This window comes from Poromitra crassiceps (genome assembly GCF_964638095.1).
Source record: "Poromitra crassiceps genome assembly, chromosome: 6".
Taxonomy (NCBI): domain Eukaryota; kingdom Metazoa; phylum Chordata; class Actinopteri; order Beryciformes; family Melamphaidae; genus Poromitra; species Poromitra crassiceps.
In genome coordinates, this window is record NC_139627.1 from 18,015,679 (window position 1) to 18,036,288 (window position 20,610).

At 45.7% G+C, this 20,610-nt stretch overlaps 1 protein-coding gene across 1 annotated transcript; it reads left to right on the forward strand.

Annotated features, from left to right (window-relative positions):
- Positions 1 to 1,698: 1,698 nt before the first annotated feature.
- On the forward strand, positions 1,699 to 20,156 carry ptpn11a (protein tyrosine phosphatase non-receptor type 11a). The gene is made up of 17 exons (XM_083638996.1): positions 1,699 to 1,845; positions 2,421 to 2,543; positions 3,463 to 3,657; positions 5,610 to 5,802; positions 6,146 to 6,265; positions 6,369 to 6,482; positions 6,711 to 6,807; positions 7,027 to 7,124; positions 7,858 to 7,923; positions 9,074 to 9,232; positions 9,902 to 10,033; positions 10,984 to 11,138; positions 12,213 to 12,280; positions 12,373 to 12,524; positions 14,246 to 14,364; positions 17,391 to 17,496; positions 17,689 to 20,156. Exons 1-16 carry the CDS (start codon positions 1,832 to 1,834, stop codon positions 17,458 to 17,460), a joined length of 1,875 nt encoding a protein of 624 aa, XP_083495122.1. The 5' UTR covers positions 1,699 to 1,831; the 3' UTR covers positions 17,461 to 17,496; positions 17,689 to 20,156.
- The last annotated feature ends 454 nt before the right edge of the window (positions 20,157 to 20,610 follow it).

The following is a 20,610-nucleotide window of genomic DNA, read 5'->3' on the forward strand; positions in this document are numbered from 1 at the left end:
GACAATGAAGATGGTTGTGGACTACAGGAAGAACGCAGCCCCCATCACCCTGGGTGACTCCACAGTCATCACTGTGGAGTCCTTCTTTTGCTTCCTGGGGTCCACCATCACCCAGGACCTGAAATGGGAACTGAACATCAAAACTCTCACCAAGAAGGCACAACAGAGGTAGCCTAGGTAAACCCAGCCACCACGTGACCTGCTCTCTCAGTTCCCAGTCACTATCTACACTACATAGTGACTGAGAACAGGTCTGAGAGCAGGTCACGTGGGGGATGGGTTTACCCAGGCTACAACAGAGGATGCACTTTCTTCAGCGGCTGAGGACGTTCAAGGTGCCAAAGGCAGCGTTGGCACACCTCCACCTCCACCTTTCTACACCTCCACCGTCGAGTCCATCCTCACCTCCTCCATCACCGGTCTGGTCTGTTGTCGCTATAGGACATCTCCTGCAGCGCATCATCCGCTGCACTGAAAATGTGGTTGGATGCAACCTGCCATTCCTTCAGGACCTACACACTGCCAGGATGCTAAAGTGATCTCGGAAAATCATGGCCGACCCCTCCAACATAGGTCATGAACTCTTCAAGGCCATCCCCCATGGCAGAAGACTGATGTCTGGCAGTACCAGAACCTCTCGACACAGGGACAGTTTCTTCCCAATTCCCATCCGCCCCCACAAATCAGGGCTTTATCAATCTCTCCCCCCAATGTAACAGGCTGGGGAACCACCCATGGACATTACCCCACACAGACACTATCCTACCCCCAGCCTCCCTATGTCACTTTAAAGGACTTTTTACTTTGCACTTTATAATTTGAGATTGTTCTGTATTGCTCCATCTTCTACTATTGATGTCGTGACCGCTGTGCTGTATACTTGCACTAAGTCAAATGCCTCGTTTGTAATCTAATTACTTACTATGGCTATTAAAATATCTTGAATCTTGAATAAATAAATAAATCAAACTGAAAAAAATTAATGAATGATGAATAAACAAACAAACAAACAAACAAGTCAATCAATCAATCAATCAATCAATCAATCAATCAATCAATCAATCAATCAATCAATCAATCAATCAATCAATCAATCATCTTGACCATCCAGTTGACTGTGATATCTTCGAGTAATGACGGAATTATGGAGAGCAGGATTTTCCTCTAGTCTAGTCTCTTTCTTCCTCTCTTGACCGAAAGAAAAGTCTGACTGAGCTCTCAGTTCCGTGACATTTTAGATGTATTTTTTCCGACTTTGCTAGGATATGGACCGTCACCGTTCTGCTAGCAAATTGAGGTGAATAATTACCACTTTACAGTTTAACAGAGCTTTCGCCTGCAATTTCCCAGTGCTAAAACTCGCGATTTGTTTAATTTACGACACTCGAAAAAACACTGAACGCACCGCGAGTTGTCCACAAAGACCGTGCCTTAATACGCATGCGCGAAGTGAAAGTGATAGGCCTCTTTAATTTATATCACTCTGTTTGCCGGATGGCCAAAGCTCTGTCTGGTTTCGTTACAAAGGGAAAAACGCCAGCGGGCGGCGGCTACCCAGGGTGACAAAACAGACGCACCCTGTATTTTGTCGCATGTTTGGTGACGTCCAATAATCGACTAGCTCTGAAGTCTCCGGGGCCGAGGCCTACAGACTTTTTGTAGCTCTCGTTATTAAAATTGGCCGTCAATGCCTAGATTTCGGTGCCCGTTTTGAGCGGGTGTGGACCGATGAAGCTTTTTATGCTGTGAAAGAAGACGGAAACTGTTGGAAACGTTAGCCAGCTAGTTGTAGCTATTGCTAACTCCTGGCGAGGAAGTGAGGAACGAAAAAATGACATCTCGGAGGTAAGGGGACTGGAAAACAATCTGGTGATAACGTTAGCTTAGCTAATTCAATTTGACTGTTTTGATAGCTAGTCTGATGGTAAACAAGACTTGACTGGGCTGTTGGAATTAACCAAAGGGTGGACTAACCAGATAGTGACTACAATCACCCCAAGGGTCCATCAAGTAACGTAACGTTAGACCGGTAACTTACAGCCCAGTCAGACGATGTTCCGTTACGTTAACACTGTGCCATAGCCGTGAATACCTAAACACAATATTTACAGATATGCACTAACGTTAACGTCAGCAGAAAATGAAGTTGAAGCTAGCTACCCACTCACTGTGGCCACTGTAAGCCTATTGAAAATGTTTGCTGTGTTACGAACTGCTGTCAAACACCCAAAAGACAAGTCTGTGCGTTCTCAATGGATATTTTAATTTCATGTCAGTACAGCAAACAGTCTCTGTCTTTGAATTAAATTACATTGACTATTGTAACGTTATACTGTAGCACAGTGTGACACTATGGGGAGAGGCTGGGCTTTTAACAACACATGCTGCCCCCTACCAATGTAAAGTTGTTTTCCTCTCAGGTGGTTCCACCCCAACATCACAGGTGTGGAGGCTGAGAACCTCCTGTTGACTCGTGGGGTGGATGGGAGCTTCTTGGCCAGGCCCAGTAAGAGTAACCCAGGGGACTTCACTCTCTCAGTACGGTGAGTGGTTGTCTTCAATGTGGTATACATTGTAGTCTACAATACAATACAGCATCTGTGTCAATCAATAGCCATTCAGGCTTACACATGCACTTTCTAACTTGGTGGCATTCATTGGCTCTTCCTGGTTCAATGTGAGGAGCGCCCGTAAAAATGTAGGAACCCCCACTTAAATTTAAGTTGCACCAACTTTTTTCTGTGCCATTGATACAACTCATTGTTACATGCACTATTGAGATCATGCTGCTCGCCCACTGACACTCAACATAGTGTATTTTAAATTATCTACCAGGGACCTGGCGATGATTTTGGTGTCTTATGTTCTTCTCATCTTGGTCAAGTTGAGCAGTGGAACTGTCTAACAGAAACTTAGTTTTTTAAGATCTTAAGATCATTTAAGATCTATATTTGACAACCTAAAATCTCTGTATTTATTGAGTCTTTTTATGTTTTTGTCATGCTGTTCCTGGAACATGTGACTCACGACTAAACTATCTTTTTGTCTCATTTAAATGATAATACATGCACCATGTATCAGAAAGGGGATACAATGCATGCATAATGAAGCAATGATAAATCACCTAGGCTTCTAGACAGCTTAGTTGGATATTTTTTAGTCATTTTCTGACTCAACGTGGATTCATTCAGACTCTTCAGCATTGATAGATTTGGACCAGCAGCGTAGTAAGTATACTTACCGAGTCAGAAGTTTGATTGGTTGGATTAGTGCATATTAGCAAATACTTACATCACTGGCACCAAGGAAGTTGCGCCAAGACACTTCTTTGTTAGACCATGTTCTACCAAAATGAAAATGTCAAGTGCTGCATTTTAGCATTGATGCAGGAATATAAGCCGCCTACTGTGATGTATTGCCGGCCACTGACGATGACGCTTTTCTACATGTGCTTTTGTGCAGGCGGAATGGAGCTGTCACCCACATTAAGATACAAAACACAGGCGACTACTACGACCTTTATGGCGGGGAGAAGTTTGCCACTCTGGCAGAGCTGGTGCAGTATTACATGGAGCATCACGGGCAGCTGAAAGAGAAAAATGGAGATGTTATTGAGCTCAAGTATCCACTCAACTGTGCAGACCCCACCTCTGAGCGGTAAGCCTAAACCCTATCCCTAACCCCACCTCTGAGTGGTGAGCCTAACCCTAACCCCACCTCTGAGTGGTGAGCCTAAACCCTATCCCTAACCCCACCTCTGAGTGGTGAGCCTAACCCTAACCCCACCTCTGAGTGGTGAGCCTAAACCCTATCCCTAACCCCACCTCTGAGTGGTGAGCCTAACCCTAACCCCACCTCTGAGCGGTAAGCCTAAACCCTATCCCTAACCCCACCTCTGAGTGGTGAGCCTAACCCTAACCCCACCTCTGAGTGGTGAGCCTAACCCTAACCCCACCTCTGAGTGGTGAGCCTAACCCTAACCCCACCTCTGAGTGGTGAGCCTAAACCCTATCCCTAACCCCACCTCTGAGTGGTGAGCCTAACCCTAACCCCACCTCTGAGTGGTGAGCCTAAACCCTATCCCTAACCCCACCTCTGAGTGGTGAGCCTAACCCTAACCCCACCTCTGAGTGGTGAGCCTAAACCCTATCCCTAACCCCACCTCTGAGTGGTGAGCCTAACCCTAACCCCACCTCTGAGCGGTGAGCCTAACCCTAACCTCACCTCTGAGCGGGGAGCCTAAACCCTATCCCTAACCCCACCTCTGAGTGGTGAGCCTAACCCTAACCCCACCTCTGAGCGGTGAGCCTAACCCTAACCTCACCTCTGAGCGGGGAGCCTAAACCCTATCCCTAACCCCACCTCTGAGTGGTGAGCCTAACCCTAACCCCACCTCTGAGTGGTGAGCCTAAACCCTATCCCTAACCCCACCTCTGAGTGGTGAGCCTAACCCTAACCCCACCTCTGAGCGGTGAGCCTAACCCTAACCTCACCTCTGAGCGGTGAGCCTAAACCCTATCCCTAACCCCACCTCTGAGTGGTTAGCCTAACCCTTACCCCACCTCTGAGCGGTGAGGCTAACCCTAACCCCACCTCTGAGCGGTGAGCCTAAACCTAACCCACCTCTGAGTGGTGAGCCTAACTAACCCTAACCCCACCTCTGAGTGGTTAGCCTAACCCTAACCCCACCTCTGAGCGGTTAGGCTCTGAGCGGTGAGCCTAAACCTAACCCACCTCTGAGTGGTGAGCCTAACTAACCCTAACCCCACCCCTGAGTGGTGAGCCTAACCCTAACCCCACCTCTGAGTGGTGAGCCTAAACCTAACCCCACCTCTGAGTGGTGAGCTGTGAAGCTTGATCTTATGTTTGTCTGTTTAAATGTTCAATGTATGTTCACTGTTGAATGTATTCAGTTGTTTGGATATCTATTCCAATTCAGATTCTGCTCATTGATGTCATGCCATTATAAGTTATTGTAATTGTTCAATTCTCATCAGTTATGTATTCCATATGGATTGCATTGTTAGCCAGGCTGTGAACTCTACTCGAGAATAAGATGTATGAAAAAGTAAACATTCTTCTTTCACTTTACAACTCCCTGTTGCCTGTCTTTGCAGAAAATTACTTTTTCACAGGTGTTATTGCATTGTTATTTCACACTTTAATGCTAAGCCAAACTTGAGAGCATTTTCTTTTTACTTTTGATCTGTTTCCATATATTTTGCAGAACATAACATGAGGGCATTTCTCAATTCATGCAGGGCTCAGCCTCAGCTCCATCTAGTTTGAAAATGGAGCAGTGGGTCACATGACTAACACCAAAACAACCATATAACAAGCATTAAAACCTTAAACAAAGATAGAGGCTTTGGGTTTTGATTTAAGTTTTTTTGGCCCTCCAACAACAACAACAACAACAAATTAGTTTCTTGGTGCTAAATATCCCCGTTTCCTCATTGAAACAAAGTGAAGTGATATGGTGAAGTAACATCGGATGGCACAAGTTTGCATATTGTGATTATAAGGAATCGTGGAACGCCTCTTGTCCCATCCTAATGCGTGGTTGGAACTTGAGCCAGTATTTCACACCAGTGCGTATCTCTTGGCAGGTGGTTCCACGGACACTTGTCGGGCAGAGAAGCGGAGAAGCTGCTCACTGAGAAAGGGAAGAACGGCAGCTTCCTGGTGCGGGAGAGCCAGAGCCATCCCGGGGATTTTGTCCTGTCCGTGCGTACGGGGGACGACAAGACGGAAACGAGCGACGGCAAACCCAAAGTCACTCACGTCATGATCCGCTGCCAGGTGCTTTGTTATGAATTGAACTTCTTATTAATTATTACAACGCCTCAGCGCGCATTTGAGATTGTTACATTTTCAGGAAGGGTGTGAGTGATTTATACTGATTATATGATGGGATGCACTAGCCTATAATTAGACCTTTGTGTGGCCATCTTGGGTTTATAAATAAGCTGGGCAGTGGCAGACTTGGAATCCGATTTTTTTGTTACTCTGACAATGCTCCAGAAGATGTTCTTTCTGACTGTTATATGGTTTATTTTGGAAAGTGACAGGCTGTGAAAAAAAAATGAGCATGTGAAAGTTGCGATAGCTCTGTGTTTTGCTAAGGCGGTGGTCTCTGTTTTAGCATGACCTGAAGTATGACGTGGGCGGAGGGGAGAAGTTCGACTCGCTCACGGACTTGGTAGAGCACTACAAAAAGAACCCTATGGTGGAGACCCTGGGCACCGTGCTTCAGCTCAAACAGGTACCCGCGGTCCTGCGCCATCTCAGATTATTATTCTTTTTTTTTTTTTACAAAGATGCATTTCTATGAAGATGGCTTTGCTGACTGCCGCTCTCCTCCACAGCCCCTCAACACTACTCGTATTAACGCTGCAGAGATTGAGAGTCGAGTGCGGGAGCTGAGCAAACTAGCAGAGGCCACGGACAAGGTCAAGCAGGGCTTCTGGGAAGAATTCGAGGTGAGCGGTCAAGCTTTTGTGGCCCGAGTATTTTCATTGGCCTTCTCCGCTGCTCATCCACCGTGACCTCTGATCCAATTTAGCCTCAACACGTACATCCTTACTTAGTTACGGTACTAGTAAACAGAAACAATACAAAATCCATTATCAAGAGGTGAGACAGAACATGTGTTAAATGTTGCCGTTTGGGAACGCCATGCTGATATGTGACTCTTGTTTCTCACGCAGACCCTGCAGCAACAGGAGTGCAAGCTGCTCTACAGTCGCAAGGAGGGCCAGAGAGTGGAGAACAAAAACAAAAACAGATACAAGAACATCCTGCCTTGTGAGAAACCTTGACTGCTTCTTCACTGTAACAGCTTTTCATTGTGACGGTTCAGTTTGTAAAGGCAAATCACTGACGAGTATCTCTCCCTCTCTCTCTCCCTCTCTCTCTCTCCCTCTCTCTCTCCCTCTCTCTCTCTCTCTCTCTCTCTCTCTCTCTCTCTCTCTCTCCCTCTCTCTCTCTCTCAACCATCTCTACTGCTCTTACTTCACTCTCCAGTCGACCACACGCGTGTGGTGCTGAACGACGGGGACACGAACGAGCCCGGCTCCGACTACATCAACGCCAATATCATCATGGTAGTAACTGCCATCATGGTAAACGCACTTCATCCTCAAGCGACACACATACACATCACACACACGCGCACAATTGGACACGATTTGTTCTGTAAATGAAATGTTTCCAGATGTTCTTGTGCCATATAATTGTATTCAAAGCCATTCTGCAGCTGGTAAGTATGTGTGGTCCTTGTGGTATGGAGTTGCTTTTGTGTCTTTATCATGCAATCAAACAATCAAACAGAAAAGGTTTGAGAGCCCAGCTTCCCACACTGCAATCAAAAAATAGATTTGAGTGCAAAAACAAACAAAAAAAAATCTTTCATTTTTGCAAGTAAAATTACTTTGTGATTAAAAATGTATTCATTACAACCCAAAAGTTTTGTTTGCTAATCCAACAGTTTTTGTTAAAAAAAATTTTTTTAAAAAAGGGCAGCGCAACCTACATGCACCAGTTCAAACATAACATTCTATCTTGCTATTATGACGAAACTGTTGGATTCACAACACAAACAAAACTTTTGGATTCGCAAACAAAAGTTTTAGATTGACATTCATACATTCTTAATCATAAAAAAGTGCAGTGTGGATAGTTTTGCTCCCAAATGTATTTTTTTTTATTGCAATGTGGAAAGTTTTGCTCTCAAAGCTATTCTGTTTGATTCCATTTGATTCCACCAAATTCCATTTATTTCTCCCCACAAAAGTTAGGCTATATGTCTGGATATAGGCTGATGTAACACTATCACCCTCTTGCATTTTCATGTAGCCTACAAGACAGACGGCTCGGGAGGAAAAGAAACCATTCAGTCCGTTTGCAGCACTTGAGGAAACCGTGAGTTTGCTTATTTCATTCATTGATAAGCGATTGCGTGAACGATTGATTAATTAATTGGCTACGTGAACGTTAGCGGGCACTTATCACCCAATTGCCTAATGCAGTAAGTAGTAGGCTATCATCTCCTTGTTGCATTTTTTAACTAGCAGATGTGATTCAACTTTTACTTGTTTACTCACCTAATCTCTCTTCCAAATAATCCAGCCACGTAACTACGTCCATTCATAAAATTATTAAATAGCACAGGGACGTTAATGGTTTGTAAAGTGCCATTTAACCACCCACTAGTCTCTTAGAACAGACGAGTTGGCTTCCGCAATTTTCAAATGCTTCCGCCATACCGTCTGTACTTCGTGGGGGAGAATCATGCACCAACCGGAATGGGAAGCAGAAAGGCGGGTCTTCCGTAGCCTAGGTAAACCCAGCCACCACGTGACCTGCTCTCTCAGTTCCCAGTCACTGAGAACAGGTCTGAGAGCAGGTCACGTGGGGGATGGGTTTACCCAGGCTAGGTCTTCCGCTCATTAGTCCAATCAGAATCCAATATGCCGGCAGAAAGGCGGGTCTTCCGCTCATTAGTCCAATCAGAATCCAATATGCCGCATTCGCGTGTCGTGATTGGTCGGATTCCGTAGAACTTCCTTCCAGTCTGAAGGTTTTTTTCCCAACTTCCTTGTGCATGTTCTGGGGGTGTAACATACAGACTGTATAGCTGCATTCACTGGATGTAGATGAGACAGTCTGTTTTAAGAGACTAACCACCCGCCCACTCAGACACACATGATCCGGAACATGGGCTGCCGGTGTTAAACAACAGCCGCTTTGCCAACGATGCGGATCCTGTACTAGGGGCTCAGATGGTCATGATCTGCACTTGCGGGAGTGCGCACAAGCCGGGTAATTGTTTCTAAACATGCAGGCCGACCGGCTAGCAGCTGGTAATAATCCAGATTTCACTGCATGTTTAGAAGGGGCTATAATGAGTAATCAACTGTGTGTGTGTGTGTGTGTGTGTGTGTGTGTGTGTGTGTGTGTGTGTGTGTGTGTGTGTGTGTGTGTGTGTGTGTGTGTGTGTGTGTGTGTGTGTGTGTGTGTGTGTGTGTGTGTGTGTGTGTGTGTGTGTGTGTGTGTGTGTGTGTGTGTATAGCCCGAGCTGGAGCCAAAGTGTACCACCACCAAGGTGAGGAAGAGCTACATTGCCACTCAGGGCTGTTTGCAGAACACCATCAGTGACTTCTGGAGGATGGTGTTCCAGGAGAACTCCCGGGTTATTGTCATGACAACCAAAGAGGTGGAAAGGGGAAAGGTAACAAAAATGCCCAATTGTTATTTTGTTCATGTAAAAGTCCACCCCAAACACTTGAACACTGTTGCCACGGTGATGTACCTTGCATTCCTCCACCAATTTTGCTGTTTGGTGATATATTGTTCTTATTCTTGTGGATAAGCTGGCAAACGTAGAGGACATGACGACACATCAAGATATTTCCAGTAGTTACAATGGAGCTTGATGGCAAAGAAAACACAAAACACCTATCTAACATATCTAAGGTATCTAACATCCACATTAAATGTCCGTTTTTGGTGTCAGTCTTTCAGAATAAAAGAAATAAAAACATCTTTCTAGACTCCATTTTGCGCCTACATTCAACAGTCATACAGGGAGAAATACATCATAGAGGAGGCAGAAAGACCAGTTTCTCAACCGAGACTAGTCTCAATAGACCAGAATGCAATGCAGTTCTCTGGTAGTTGTCAAGGCATTCTGGGAAATGCAGGAAACCGTGAACTAAAGTAGAAGTAGATGAGGTGGGTTGAGGCAAAGTGTGTAACACCAAAAAAAGGCAAAATGACCAGACTTTTCATCACGATTCATGACATAACAGTGTGAGAGTGTTCCAGGCCGGATTTTCCCTGAAGTACAACAAGCGAAAGTCGTGTCTACACACAACGAATGTGTTTTGTGTTCCGTTAGAGTAAGTGTGTGAAGTACTGGCCCGAGATGTCGGCTCTGAAGGAGTATGGCGCCATGCGTGTTCGCAACGTCAGAGAGACGGCGGCACACGACTACATCTTAAGAGAACTCAAACTGTCCAAGGTCGGACAGGTAAGACGTGTGTGAGAGTGTGGAGGGGATCTAAGGGTACAAAACCTTGTCATATTTGCTTGTTTGTTTTCTCCACCAAAATAAGTGTGACAGGGCATTTCATAGGCACATCATTTATCAATACATTTTAAACCAATGCATTTATTTTTAATTGTTAAGTAAAGGGGGGGTAATGATAATGTCTGGTTAGTGATCACTCTTATAACGGAGCATTTTCCTGCAGAAGATTACAGTGGATGTAAGGTTTTCATTAGCACTTTCTCTTTGCCATTCTTTGTGCCTCCCCGCACTATTTCATAGACAACGAATGCAGCCTCACCCTTGTGCCACTGGTGGGCGCTGTTAATGGAAGTTAGGTTAAACTTGTGGACTGACATCTCATTGTGCCTCTGACTTGTTTTTTTTTGCCAGCTGAACTTAACAGATGCATGAAAGAAGTGATGTCCCAATGAACTGAATCCAGATCATCACTGAATGTGGTCTTTGAAATGTATTTTGAATTTGAGCTATTCATTGGCTCATTTAACCTTTGACTCACTAGTTTTATTTATCAAAAGCACTATATTTACTACTGTAGCACCTTTCATATTCAGAACACTGTGAAATATACCCTAAAATATTCTAGTGAATCGGTGATACCCCAACACAATATCAATATATTTTTTTCATGATTCAAAACCAATTTATGATATTCTATCAAATGATAATCCACAATGGAAAATGTATTCCTTGATTAAAAGAATGGAAAAGTCTTAAATTTTTTGTAGTGGGCTTGAGGCTTTTATCCACAAATTATAAGCTTTTTACTGCATTCATATGGAATAAAACAACACATGAAATCACAGTATAACTCAGTGTTACATTGTACTTGTTCCAAAGCATCACATAATAATCCCAGTACTAATGTGTACTCTGTGTGTTATACTGCATCTTTAATCTGCATATTTTAGGGGAACACAGAGCGCACAGTCTGGCAGTACCACTTCCGGGCCTGGCCGGACCATGGCGTCCCCACTGACCCGGGCGGCGTGCTGGACTTCTTGGAGGAGGTGAATCTGAAACAGGAGAGCATACTGGAGGCCGGGCCTATAGCCGTACACTGCAGGTACGCGCACACACAGGCATCACATTCACCAGAGTCACTGACTATGTTTACATGGACTGCAATATTCCGATATTAACCCGATTAAGACAATACTCTGAATAAGACACTGCCATGGAAACAGCATTTTATGATTACTTTAACCCAAATACGGTCATAAATAATAAATAAATAATAGTCAAATAAATGAAGACGTGGAGTATTCCAATCTTAGCCGTATTATTGAAGTGCATTGTAGACATTTAGAACACGGCTCTCTTGAATACTCGATTCTGATTGGTCAATCAACAATATTCACCGGTCATTATTTCTCGACAACCGACCGCTGCTCTGCCACACCTGGATTAATCAGTTGGTAAGAGCATTTTGTCCGCAGACGCTACTAATTAGGCCAACCAGTTGCAGCTGTGGTGTCTTGTGTGCCAATTACGAATGAAACCGCTTTGTGTTGAAAACGCTATTAAAAAATCTATTTGAATAATTATTTTTGTCAGATTATTGAATGATTTAGTTGTAGGCCGTGTTCTAAGCGGGATAATGTATATTGAGGCGGTGATTACTGGGAAATAATGACCTTCAGGTGAACGATTAAGCCCTCCGCTGGCGCGTCGGGCTCAATCCACCTGTCGGTCATTATTTCCCCCGTAATCACCGCCTCAATATACATTATCCCTTACGTATACACCTTATACATATGACGTCCTATCAAAGTTGTCGCAGCATTTTGCGACGCGTACGGCAGTCCAACTGCTTAACGACACATGCTCTAGCTTCCAGAGGATGTTGAGCAATTGTTTACAGAAGAAGAAAAGATGGCTGGTACGATAAAAATAAGTCCCAACATTTTGTCCCTAACGCGGTAGAAACACGACAGAAAGGCTTTCAGGTTCAAACGTAGGTCGTCATGGGGGCGTGTCTTCAGTCATTAATCAGCGTATGCTCTGTAGCATGAAAACGGATATATGAATAGAATATTCTATAAGCCACTCATGTAAACACCTTAATCGTAATGATCTTGTCTTATTTAGAGGGCATGTAGTAAATGTGTTGACATAAGGACGTTCTCCCTTCCTTCAGTGCTGGCATTGGGCGAACAGGAACGTTTATAGTGATTGACATCCTGATAGACGTAATCCGAGAAAAAGGTAAGCCTGCATGGTTCACACACACACACACACACAGAAATGTCTGCATATTAAGGACATCTCAATGGAAATGACAACGTTTGCCGTCACAGGGGTGGACTGTGACATCGACGTGCCGAAATCCATCCAGATGGTGCGTTCTCAGCGCTCCGGGATGGTCCAGACCGAGGCCCAGTACAGATTCATCTACATGGCAGTGCAGCACTACATAGAGACGTTGCAGCGACGCATAGAGGAGGAGCAGGTGTGTAGCTGACCACGCCCCGCCGTTGCCCCTTTCTCCCCCGTGTCCGACCAGGGTTACTCCCCGGGTTGATTTTGTGTTTGAAAGGGTTAGCCCACGTCGCCCGCCGTGGCTTTAGCCCACGTCGCCCGCCGTGGCTTTAGCCCACGTCGCCCGCCGTGGCTTTAGCCCACGTCGCCCGCCGTGGCTTTAGCCCACGTCGCCCGCCGTGGCTTTAGCCCACGTCGCCCGCCGTGGCTTAAGCCCACGTCGCACGCCGTGGCTTTAGCCCACGTCGCCCGCCGTGGCTTTAGCCCACGTCGCACGCCGTGGCTTTAGCCCACGTCGCCCGCCGTGGCTTTAGCCCACGTCGCCCGCCGTGGCTTTAGCCCACGTCGCCCGCCGTGGCTTTAGCCCACGTCCCACGTCGCCCGCCGTGGCTTTAGCCCACGTCGCACGCCGTGGCTTTAGCCCACGTCGCACGCCGTGGCTTTAGCCCACGTCGCCCGCCGTGGCTTTAGCCCACGTCGCCCGCCGTGGCTTTAGCCCACGTCGCCCGCCGTGGCTTTAGCCCACGTCGCACGCCGTGGCTTTAGCCCACGTCGCACGCCGTGGTTTTAGCCCACGTCGCACGCCGTGGCTTTAGCCCACGTCGCCCGCCGTGGCTTTAGCCCACGTCGCACGCCGTGGCTTTAGCCCACGTCGCCCGCCGTGGCTTTAGCCGACGTCGCCCGCCGTGGCTTTAGCCCACGTCGCCCGCCGTGGCTTGGCGAACCTCGAGACGTGGGTCGGACAAGAGTTGATGTCAGTGTATTCGGACTCAACGGAAGTAGGCTGCGCGTATGAGCTCTGCCATTGGTGACGTCCGTTTCAGACGGAGTGGAAGAGGAATCCCCTTCCGCTGCCGGCGTGTTTTCAAAGTGAAGCTCTCCATCAGACAGTCTGATGAAGAGCTTCACGCTCGAAACATTTGCTGCAATAAAACTCTGAAACGGAGCCCTGCAGTGTGCGAGCGGTTTTATTCGTTTTGTGCTATTGTTCACTTTCAGCTCAGCTCCTGCCCTTTTTTGGTTTGGACGTGCGTATTTACTTTTTATTTTTTGTATTTTCTTTTTACAAGTTTTACATGCTCGCCAATGTACAGTTTTTATTGTTTCATGTGGTGTGTGTGTGTGTGTGTCCCCCACACACACCAAAACAAGAGGAAATAAGGCAGAGATAGTTTTTTCCCTATAGCAGAATGAGAGTAGGTTGAGCCAGACTCTCTCCAGCGCTGGTGAAGTGTGGAAAATGGTCTGACCAAGTGAGGCTAATTTCAGTGTGAATTGCACCACCCGGCTTGCTAGCAATCGGGGCGGGACGAACAAATCTCATTGGTTATGAATGCGGGCACGGCCAGCCAATGAAAGCATCTGTAAATCTGTTAAATAGGATGACGTCCTTTCCTGTTATAGTAGTCGGTGACCTGGCAGGGTAATCTCTTGGGGTAATCTCTTGGGGCAATGCTTGGAATATGTGTTGACTGACTTTGTATGAATTGACAAAAGAAGGGTTATAGGTCATGTGACCCTGTCTGTTGCCCCTGTGTTCTTGATAAAAGAATGGTTGAATATAGGTCATGTGACCCTGTCTGTTGCCCCTGTGCTCTTGATAAAAGAATGGTTGAATATAGGTCATGTGACCTGTCTGTGCCTCCTGTGTTCTTGCTCTCTCTCCTGACCTGTAATTCTCTCTCTTTGCAGAAGAGTAAGATCAAAGGGCGCGAGTACACCAACATTAAGTACTCATTGTCGGACTTGACCGGAGGAGAGCAGAGCCCTTTGCCTCCTTGCACTCCCATCCCTACTCCCACATGCACAGAGTGAGTAATGCTACTCCCACATGCACAGAGTAATGCTACATCGCTACTCCCACATGCACAGAGTGAGTAATGCTACTCCCACATGCACAGAGTGAGTAATGCTACTCCCACATGCACAGAGTAATGCTACATCGCTACTCCCACATGCACAGAGTGAGTAATGCTACTCCCACATGCACAGCGTGAGTAATGCTACATCCATACTCCCACATGCACAGCGTGAGTAATGCTACATCCGTACTCCCACATGCACAGCGTGAGTAATGCTACATCCATACTCCCACATGCACAGCGTGAGTAATGCTACATCCATACTCCCACATGCACAGCGTGAGTAATGCTACATCCATACTCCCACATGCACAGAGTGAGTAATGCTACTCCCACATGCACAGAGTAATGCTACATCCATACTCCCACATGCACAGCGTGAGTAATGCTACATCCATACTCCCACATGCACAGCGTGAGTAATGCTACATCCATACTCCCACATGCACAGCGTGAGTAATGCTACATCCATACTCCCACATGCACAGCGTGAGTAATGCTACATCCGTACTCCCATATGCACAGAGTAATGCTACTCCCACATGCACAGCGTGAGTAATGCTACATCCGTACTCCCACATGCACAGAGTGAGTAATGCTACATCCGTACTCCCACATGCACAGAGTGAGTAATGCTACTCCCACATGCACAGAGTAATGCTACATCGCTACTCCCACATGCACAGAGTGAGTAATTCTACATCCGTACTCCCACATGCACAGCGTGAGTAATGCTGCATCCGTACTCCCATATGCACAGAGTAATGCTACTTCCACATGCACAGCGTGAGTAATGCTACATCCGTACTCCCACATGCACAGAGTGAGTAATGCTACATCCGTACTCCCATATGCACAGAGTAATGCTACTCCCACATGCACAGAGTGAGTAATGCTACATCTGTACTCCCATATGCACAGAGTAATGCTACATCCGTACTCCCATATGCACAGAGTAATGCTACTCCCACATGCACAGAGTGAGTAATGCTGCATCCGTACTCCCATATGCACAGAGTAATGCTACTCCCACATGCACAGAGTGAGTAATGCTGCATCCGTACTCCCATATGCACAGAGTAATGCTACTTCCACATGCACAGCGTGAGTAATGCTACATCCGTACTCCCACATGCACAGAGTGAGTAATGCTACATCCGTACTCCCATATGCACAGAGTAATGCTACTCCCACATGCACAGAGTGAGTAATGCTACATCTGTACTCCCATATGCACAGAGTAATGCTACATCCGTACTCCCACATGCACAGAGTGAGTAATGCTACATCCGTACTCCCATATGCACAGAGTAATGCTACTCCCACATGCACAGAGTGAGTAATGCTACATCCGTACTCCCATATGCACAGAGTAATGCTACTCCCACATGCACAGAGTGAGTAATGCTACATCTGTACTCCCATATGCACAGAGTAATGCTACTCCCACATGCACAGAGTGAGTAATGCTACATCCGTACTCCCATATGCACAGAGTAATGCTACTCCCACATGCACAGAGTGAGTAATGCTACCGCAGACGTTTAGCCATTTTAAATCGCTTTCTTGTCTCTTTGCCAAGAAAGCTGTCAGTATTTTCTTATTCTCTTAGGCCATGTCCACACGGAGACGGAAGCTATCTTTTTTTTTTTCGTTTCAGAAAAGTTTTCCATAAACATGGAAACGTTTCAAGAAATGTGTGTATCCACATGAAACCACTGAAACCGCTGTAGAATAACAGAGAAAGACAATCTCGTCAATAATGGCATACAACCTCTAGGGGCGCACAGTCTATAATGTGTATCTCACTGTAGCAGCAGCTTAAACCCTTGGCTTTGCGGGGAGGTTTGCCATGTCGATGAATAAAATGATGAAACCTACAGTAGGTATACAGGCAAATGCCGAGCTGTTCAGCAGGGCTGATGGTCTCCCTGTAGCCTACAATATAGAACGTTAACTATAGGTGACATTCCTGATATCATCCACTTCCATGATCTTTAGACATGTTGCAAACACATCCCAGCGTATTGGCCGCTCCTGCACATCACAGCACAGGCTAAATGATGCAACATAAATATACATTATATAAACTCATGGCATAAATGTGTTTTTATTGGAAAAAGTCGCGTCAAGTAAGCTAAAGTCTTGTTGGAGTGGACACGAGCGGATATCACAGACATCACAGTGCAACCGCGTGTTCCTCAAACCTCTCACTTCCCTATTCACGTTGTATTTACGAGGGCTATATATAGGGCAAGAGAGTATGTTGGTTACACTCAGGGTTTAGATTTAATTTCATTTCATTTTGTCCAATATTAAAATATTCCAGAATTGCATGTTGTATTAAAAATAAATATAATTTCTATCTAACACGTTAAGCCTGATTTTGTTTGTGTTATTGTAAAAATGTAGCCACCGCTAAGCCTTCTGGGAAATATCCGATGAAGGGAGGGGAGGGGTGGATGGGAAGAGTCAGCTGTGTGGAGCCCTGAGGATGTTGTAGGCTACACGCTGTTCTCCGTGTCCACTTGTTGCTGACGGTGGTAATAGAGGAGCATTATATTTTGCTGCAAGATCCCCACTGCTGTAGCACGAACGTTACTGCCATGATTGCTGGTGGAGAGAGGTGGGGCTATGGCGTCATCGTTTCAGGAAAGATGCGTATGGGTTGTAAACACGGAAATGCAAGGGTGGCGTCTTCAGATTTAATCACTCTGGGACCCGTTTTGAAAAATTAGCGTATACGGCCAGAACGTATAGTCCCAGAACGCGGTTCCATCTGGACGAAACGGCTATATGACAAAAAACTTTAGCGGATACACCTAAAGTCGTCTCCGTGTGGACATGGCCTCAGTTTCTCAAGTGTGTGTTTGTGTGTGTTTGTGTGTGTGTGTGTTTGTGTGTGTGTGTGTGTGTTTGTGTGTGTGTGTGTGTGTGTGTGTGTGTGTGTGTTTGTGTGTGTGTGTGTGTGTCAGGATGAGGGAGGACAGCTCTAGAGTGTATGAGAACGTGGGTCTGATGCAACAGCAGAAGAGCTTCAGATGAGATTGACCTTTGACCCCAGCACTCTACCAGTTCCAGGTAAAGACGGACAACAAAGCGGAATAGCGCTAACGTGGACAACACCTCTTTGTCTTCTGTCTCCTTTAGGACCCTGATACCTGATAGTCTTTGTCTTCTGCCTCCTTTAGGACCCTGATACCTGATAGTCTTTGTCCTCTGCCTCCTTTAGGACCCTGATACCTGATAGTCTTTGTCCTCTGCCTCCTTTAGGAACCGGATACCCGATAGTTTTTTCGCCAGCCACACCTTGACGCCTGAGACTTGACCATGACGATGACATGGAACAATAGACCTGCATACAAACAATACGCGAGAGAGAGCCGACACTAGAGTCCTCCTCTCGACCTCATCCTACACCAACATTTGCCCTCTCGTCGTATTCCAAACCACTGTGATCGTCAGAAGAGCCGTTGAGAAGCCTAACCATCCCCGACTAAACCGCCGCTTGGGTTTAGCCTTTCTAAAACTCACCCCAACAAGGGCTGCGACTAGCACTCTCCTCCAGAGGGCACTCTCCTCCAGAGGGAAACATCTAGCTAACTTTTTTGCTCATCTCTAATTTTTCTACGTACTTTATTTTTATTTTTTATTATTAACCAAAGGAAAACTATGTCGATTGTTTCTTGATGGCAGTACGGAGATTGTTGAGAAGAAGGCCTGTGCCAAAACCACAAATTTGATCCACATTTCCCATCCAGTTAAGCGCCTCCCTGTGGCCCGGTAAGCCTTCTGAGTGGTGGGGGACAAGACCATTTTGCAGACAAAAATGGGGGCTAATTTCCCAGTGATTATGCGAAGTCATGTTCATCTAGTGTTAATGTTACTGAATGAAGAATTATTGGCGTTGTAGGGTACTTCCATATTTACTGTTGATTCTTAATCCACTCACCCCTAAAACATGAATTGATTTTTTTTTTGCACAAGACCTGCCTTGAAGAGAAAGTCCCATCCAGGCTGTTAGGATGATGAAATAACCTTTTTGTTGAAGTTCATACGGGGGGTTAATTTGCGTGGTTATTATTATGATTTCTTTGGAGATACTCGGTATCTATTAGTTACCATTCCTGAGCTCAAGCCGAATGTCCTTAATGCTGCTCTTTTGAAGCAGCATAGTTACAGTCAAACCTTGATGCAGCTGATGGATACTTGATAATGTCATCTAGGGGTTAGGAAGGACTTTTCAGGGGCATGCATAATACCATTTTTCTTTCTTTCTCATTCTTTTTCTTTTTAAAGACAATTGCCTATTGTGAGCACCACATGTACTTCATTTTAAGAGTCATTGTTTTAAGACGCGATCACACATCTCTGTGCTTTGGCAGTATGACTAGTCATTGTTGTGGTTGTTAAGAGATTTTAGTCCCTACGATGGTCGGCTGGACTCGATAGTTTGCCCTCGCGAGCTTTACGCGCAGCCGCCCCACGTGCCCGTGCGTGCACACGCTTCTCCGCACGGGCTGGTTCACTACCACACCCGCTGGGTGGAAGCATTTTTGTGTCTTTTCCGTTTTGTCACACTAAAACCATTTAACTCCTTTTCTTTCATACTGATGTAAATGCTTCACCGTCGACGACAGTGTTCAGGGGGAACGGACGTTTTGTATATGCATTTATGATCATTCTAGTGAGAGACTCCACTCACCCACTTCATTTCAAATGTGTTTCATTTTGCCAAGCCCTCTCCCTGTCTCTGCACATTCACTCACTGTCGCCATCGCCTTGAGAAACTGCCGTCTTACGATTGAAGCGGTTGTTGTAACAGCGCAAACTCAGAGCCCTACGAGACGAGGACGGAGCACGTCTTCTCTTCAACCACTGATCCAGGAACCCAACAGCCTTTTGCTCGCTCCATACGGGGGGAACAGATTGAACTTGAAATCAGTGTTTTTGGGCCGCCGCCTACTGTCGGACGGTGGCGGTGCACTTGGCTCAGTAGAGGACTCCGCTAAGAAGTGTTCTTCAAAAATGATCCTTTCTCCTCCTGGGTGAAGAAGACCATCCACTGACTTGAGTTAGGAGATCTTCTGCAGCAGTGCGGTGTACTGTATTCAGTTTCCCCCATTTACTGTAGAACGTATGGTTTTTGTTTGTTACCTGTCTTAACGTTCCGTGGAGTGCTTGTGGTGTTCTGTGTCTCGTGGTGTGTGGATGTGTGTGTGTGTGTTGTGAGAATACGGTCGTTTCAGCCGTGCGCTCCTGGATACTTTTTTTTTTCTTCTTCTCTTGTTTCTTTATTTTACCCCCTCCCAGATCATGAAACAGCTTTCCATTTGATCATGTAAGCAATTTAGATGCACAGATGTGCCTTCTGTGCGTATGCCTGTGTGTATGTGATAGCTATGAAAAGAAACCGTGCTCTTTAGTTCAACCACCACTCACCATGTAACACTTAAATGTGAATTCTGTCATCCTGAACAAGAAAGGAAAAACAGTGCTCGCAATGCAAACAAACTATATTTTTTAACATGTATATTGTACATGAATACCTGGTAGAGGAGAATGTACTTACTAAACATATCTACTTGCCAATAAGATATACTGTATGTATATTCCTACAGCTTTCTCTCTGTAACACAGGGGGACCTCTCGAAAAGCTTAAAAGAGGTTTATTGTATTGTATGACTTTCAATGCAGTTAACCATGTTAACTTCCTCAATAACAATAAATGGCTAGCTCATGCCTCATATTACGTTTGCTGTTGTTTGTGTGTGTGTGTGATTTGTACATTTGTAGAAGTGCTTCTGGGTTTCTCATGCACATAAACAGATTGTTTGGTATGTGTGGCCAGCTGCCCAACTCCATCGACAGAAAGGCAAAACGTCCCAGGAGGTTTCAATGCGAGTGATCTTTTTAGCAGCCTGAGAAAAAGCTCTCGCATCATGAGAAAAAAATGTCTTATACGAGTTCAAACTAAAAGCTATCTGGAACCTTCACAGTTGTGTTGAGCAACGTCACTGTGTAGCCTTTTCTTCAGGATTACCTTAGGCCTTGTCTCGACACTCTTAAGCCCTCAACCACTGAACTGAGATCAGCATTAGTTCATTCCAACGCCATTTCAACTGCAATTGTGCTATGACCCCGTGGGACATGGTACAGTGAAACTGACCTGAGCTCTGTGCTTAATGAGGACAA